Here is a 5,576-nt window from a genome sequence, read left to right on the forward strand (position 1 = left end):
TTCAAGGTCCCTTTTAGCCCAAGCCATTCTATGATTATTTCTCTTGCTAAGAACGACCCCAATGTCCTGTCAGTGTTGATAGCTCAGCTTGTTGCCAGCTGCAGGGGTTTTTCCATGCTGGAAAATGCTGGTATGCAGGCAGCCATTCCAGTCAGCAGACAAGCCCTTTCCATTATAAGGCAAGCTGTGGATATTCAGGTGCAAAACCTCCTCCTCTCTCAGCCTAACAACTCCATGAGGCCTTAAATCTCACCGGAGCTGGCTTCTCGTGCTATATTAACTCCTGTCTTTCCAAACTTAGGTTTCCTGATGGGACGACGGAGATATTGTTGGTGTTTATGGGAGCAGACGGGAAGCGAAGCCATCCGTCTGGGAAGCCGCCTCTGCCCCTCGAAGCCTAAGTGAGGCAACACCAGCGCTGCGGAGGCAGAGGTAGGAAATTACTCAGGGTGTTTTGTGCTGGGAACAACACCGGTACCTTAAAATGCTCTGTGGCTTTTATTTTCCCTCTACAGTAGACGGAAATAAGCACAAGAATAACCCACGAGGAGACAGAGTCTGGAAAAAGCCTCCAACCTCCCGTGCCCGTCCGGGAAAGCATCCTCCTCCCTCACTGTGTCCCCCCGCGCCCCTGACCCTGTGGAAGCCCTCGGCCAACGCCGCCGGGGGCGGAGGCTCCCGGCCGGGCCGGGGCGGGGCGGGGCTCGGCCCAAAACACCGCCCGCCCCGCCCCGCGGCTTTAAAATGGCGACGGCCGTGAGGGGGAGCTGGTAGAGTGTAGTCATGGCTGCCGAGAGAGTGTCTGTGGCGGTGCTGCTGGCGGCGGCCCTGCTCTTCTTCGCTGGCGCCGTGCGAGGCGGCGAGCTCCGCCCGCGGCTGGTGGGCGCCCCGCAGACCATCGACGACCCCGAGAACGATGAGGGGCTGGAGCGGGCTCTGCAGTTCGCCATGACGGCGTACAACAGGGCCAGCAACGACATGTACTCCAGCCGGGTGGTGCGCATCATCAGCGCCAAGAGGCAGGTGAGCGATCCGGGGGGCGGCCCTCTCTGTTCGCGGGGCTGGGAATGAGGCCGGCCGGATTCCTTTGGAGAAAGGGCACACGGCGAGTCTGAGGGCCTCTTCAAGCTGTCGTTTTTTCCCCACAGAAGGGGATTAAAAGTCTTTTTTCATATCTTGGCTTCTCTCAGTCTGAGTGACCTTGAGTGCTGCGCGCTGTGGAAGTAGCCAGTGGCTTCCCTGTGCTGCTCATGAGTTAGCACGTGTCTTTGTTTATTGCTAAGGAAGCTGCTTTGAGGGACGTGTTTACTTGGATTTTGTTTCCTGTTTCTGAGAGGATGCCAAGTGCCTCTTTGGTGGAGGTTGCCACATACGATTCCCTCTGTACTTTCCGAGTCTGTTTTCTATCATGTAACAGGAACACTGCCTGCCTCTCTGCCTCTCTCTCTCCGTGTGCTGTGAGTAAAGTTGCCTCTGCTGACTTGTCTTGTTGCAGATCGTGGCTGGAGTCAAGTACATAATGGAAGTGGAGATTGCCCGGACGACCTGCACAAAGCCAGCAACTGATATCCAGCACTGTGCTTTCCATGAGGCGCCCCAGATGGCCAAGGTAAGCTCCGGGGTACAGCCTGCTGACTGCTTCAGTTTCCACCCCCATCCCACTGGCTGGCTTAATACAGATGGCTGTGGTCAGTGTCCCCTGTCTGCCTCAGCCGACATCAGAGACTTTATGCCTTTATCCTTGACAAGGCAGAGCAATTTCTGCCCTTGCAGAACTTGTTTTGCCAGTTGTCAGAGAAGGCAGGGCCTTTTGGCTGCTTTGTAAATGGAGCTCAGGCTGGAGCACTGCATGTGTCTCAGTCCTTTTAAGAAGTAGTCATGGTCTGGATCAGAAGGCTATGTGGAGGAAACTCTGCCAAGCCTCCTGGCTCTCAGTCCAGGGTCCTCAGTCCCCATAAAATTCTCATCTCTTCTTTCCCTTGGTGATGTAAACATGCTTGGCATGCTTTCCTGTGGGACTTGTATTGCTGTGAATAGAGCTTTGGGCAAAGCACTGCCCAAAGGAAGCAGATCACCCTATCTCTCTGTGCCCACCAAGCTATTACACAGGCATTTTGTAATGAGTAATTGAGCTTTTTGGGTGGGAACACCAAGTTCGTCTGGCCTTGGTTTTTCCATAGTGCTTCATTCCTTCTGCTGATGGCAGTGATGGGCTGTATGTGCCCTTTCCTGCACGTGTGTAAGGTCTAGCTGCACATAAGAGAAACACGAAGCTGGTCTGTACCACTCTAGCAACTGCAATGATTTGACACAGGTGCATGTGGCTTAGCTGTGCCTGTGGGCTTATGTTTGAGTATTGTCTGTGCTGAAAGCTTTCCTCTGTGAATGGATAAAGGAGATAAAGCTGAGCACTCAGCACTGCTGAGGATCAGATTATTTCTTAGGGTTTATTTAAGAGATGTGACTCGCCCTGAGCCCTGTAGTGCTGCTCCAGAATACTTGTCTGGAGAGGGCACATCTAGAGAGCCACAGGAGTGTAGAAGAGTGGTAAATAACACTGTTTCATGCTCTTATTCTGATAACTACTTTTTTTTTTTCTCTCCTTAGCACACCATTTGCAACTTCGTAGTGTTGAATGTTCCTTGGCGAAACCAAATGGAGCTGCTGGAGAGCAAGTGCCAGTAAGCCTACCTAGATTCCAGCAGAGACCAGCAACCAGTTCTTCAGATTTAAAAGAAAGAGGCAATAACACAAATTGAGACGGGCTTTATCAATGCCTGTAACTTGGCTACTGACATATGCTTGTGCTATGCAAATTAAACCATGTGACTTCACTTTTAAAGCACAGTATGATCTCAACTTTTTCTTCTTTGGAATTATTATCTTAGAGCAGCTGTTTTGGTCTTCTTACAGCTTTCCCAATGAATTCACTCCGACATCAGAATTCTTATTAAAACCCCTTGGTATCCACGTTAAATGACTACTGTAAACATAAAAACTTAATTAATAATTGCCATGATGTGTGGTTTTCTTTGATCGTCTGCTGTCTTGGAGGGAGGGCTTGCTTTTATTTGTCACCTATGCTGTCCTGCCCAAAGAATGGGATGAGAAGGAATATGTGGCTCTGATCCCATAGGAAACAAACCATGCTTCCTTCTTCCTTAACCTGGCCTCAGGTTTTGAGTAAGAGATGGAAGCCTTAGCTGTTTTCACTGAAGGAGCTCTGCTTTGGAAAACTTTTGATCTTGGGAAGATTAGCTGGTCCTGAGACTGTAATGGTTTTGGGTTCTGGCTGCTGTGCTGTTTTGTTGTAAGGCTGTAAGGAAGGAGGAGGATCCCCTTGAAAAAAATTACATTTTCAAGTAGTAGGGGAAAGGTGCCAGGTCAACAGAGAATCTTGGGAGTGGGTGAAGGTGCTGAGGTGAGCAGTGGGGGTGCTTCTTGTTTTTTCACAGTCCTGGTAGTACATTTCCTGCTTTATCTTGTGTCTTGGCTTTTCTGTACTTTGAAGTAAGCCTTTTGGTGTAAATCTCACCCACGCATACAGGGAGTCCAGCTCCTGGGGAGTGCATCTTACGTGGGTTCCTCTTCTTCCCAAGGGAAATGCAACTTCCCATCATTGCCAGGGTTTGCCAAGCTTGCAGTGAACATTAGGCAACATCTTGATTCATGTTGTTGGGAGGATGAGCTGGTTGCCTGACCCCAGAGATCTGCATCTGGGTTGTGTTCAGATCCAACAGGAATAAATCCTTGTTTTCCTTCCTCGTCACCCCATTCTCAGTGCTCTGCATATAGGTGGCCTGTTTTTTCTTGCCAGCCAGGTCAGTGACTCTGCATGTTTCCATCTGCTGGCCCTGGAAGTCCTGGGTCAAGCTGCTCAGGTGTCCTCACTTGTCCTTCTCTAAGTCCTCAGTTCATACATGCTTATTACCTGGCTTCCACCTGTACAAGCACAAGGCAGTGGTGAAGGGGTTCCCTCGTGCTTTAGGTGAGTTTGCCTCTGTTATCCTCTTGGCTTGAGGACAGGTAATTGCATTGGTCTCCTTAGAAAAGAGTCTAGGCAAGAAATGAAGGTACAGATAGACATAATGAGTAATTTCCAGCACTCTGTTCTATTTATTAGCTATCAGCTCAGAACAGCACGTGGGAAAAAGAATGGCTGTGCCAGAGAAGATGAGAGTTTGAGTGTTAGGAGCTCCTGAATCCAAAGGTCTTGCATTTTCCTGTTGAAATGCCAGTGACTGAGGGCATGAATGAATGGCACAGATTACTCCACGCTCACAAGCTGCTGAGTGTCAGCCTTGGTGATTATCCCTGTGTGCTCTGCACCTGGAGAAGTGCCAAAAAGGCCTGACCTAATTTAAACACCTTCCACTGTGGGCTGTGTTACTTTGCATTTGCAACAGGCTAAGAGCATTAGTGGAAGTTCCCCTGCCAAGAGCATTTTGCTCCTCAGGTCTTTTTGCTTGGCTGGCTGGCGGTGATGGGGCCAGCTGAGTACTGAGCCCTCATTTGTTAGCTGCATTCTCTGCCTGACTTTTTCAAATGTCAGTGTCAGATGTGAACAGGGATGTGCTTGTTTCATGTAATCTCTTGCTTTGCTTTGCTTGCATCTGATGGATCAATTCTGGGGCCATTCTTCCTGAAACTTAGTGGGGTTAGAGCTTTGCTGCTGCTACATGAACCCAAGGCTTTTTCTTGGCTCTGGTTCTCAGGGATAGGTTTAGGGCCAACCATGTGAGGAGTGTAGCTCTCCTTAGCACTGCCTGCACTTGCAGGCCTGTGCTCACATGGACTTGTGGCTCCCAGCTCCTGGGTCACCATTCCCTGCTCATGCTGCTCCCTGGGTTGTGGCCCTGCAGGGTTTTTCTGAGATTCTTGAAGCTGTATCAGCACTCCTGCCAGGTATAGAGACCTCCCTGTACACACAGCTGAAATTGCAATTTCCTGCAATTATGGAAGGAAATGACCATGTGAGGATTTGGGTCACCCTGCAGCCCTCAGTCTAGCCACTCAGAGCTGTTCCTGATGTGCATGGGCTCAGTGTACACAATATTCCTTAGCCTAAGACATGGAGACCTCTCAGTGAGTGTCTAAAGATGCTTGGCTGGTTGTATTCATTGTTAACATGCAATGCCTTAGAATCCCTAGTGTGGATCCCTCAGAAGGTCAAATTTACCCATCAAACACACATCCAGTTTTGAATCTTGGTGCTTTATCTCTTGGCATGGGAGAGGGAAGACTTCATGTCCCTTTCTTTGTGGGATGCAATGGTCACCTGGAGATCATTTCTGCAGGGTTAAGCAGGAAAGTGTCCTAGTGCTGGCTGTGCTGAGTCTTTCCATGACTCATTTCACCCAGCTTTGGTGGTGGCCTGCAGGTGAGAAGGTGGGAGGGCAGGTGCCTGTTTCTCCTCTCTGGACAGCATAGTCCCAGTTGGGCAAGGAAGGGTTGAAGAGGACCTGCAGGCTTCACAAATCCCTTATGAGTGCTTCCCTGCTGACCCTCTGGCATGGGCCACAGCTCACTGGGACAGCAGACCTGGGGCAGGACCCAGGGCTTGAGGTGACACATGC

At 50.1% G+C, this 5,576-nt stretch overlaps 1 protein-coding gene across 1 annotated transcript; it reads left to right on the plus strand.

The window, feature by feature from the left end:
- The first annotated feature begins 740 nt into the window (after positions 1 to 740).
- Positions 741 to 3,014, plus strand: LOC121675928 (cystatin-like). Its single transcript, XM_042051777.1, has 3 exons — positions 741 to 1,023; positions 1,496 to 1,609; positions 2,608 to 3,014. The coding sequence occupies exons 1-3, from the start codon at positions 784 to 786 to the stop codon at positions 2,683 to 2,685; spliced, it is 432 nt and encodes a 143-aa protein (XP_041907711.1). The 5' UTR covers positions 741 to 783; the 3' UTR covers positions 2,686 to 3,014.
- The last annotated feature ends 2,562 nt before the right edge of the window (positions 3,015 to 5,576 follow it).

Source organism: Corvus kubaryi, unplaced genomic scaffold, assembly GCF_017639235.1.
Source record: "Corvus kubaryi isolate FWS band 111438036 unplaced genomic scaffold, C.kubaryi_AGA036_p1.0 76, whole genome shotgun sequence".
Taxonomy (NCBI): domain Eukaryota; kingdom Metazoa; phylum Chordata; class Aves; order Passeriformes; family Corvidae; genus Corvus; species Corvus kubaryi.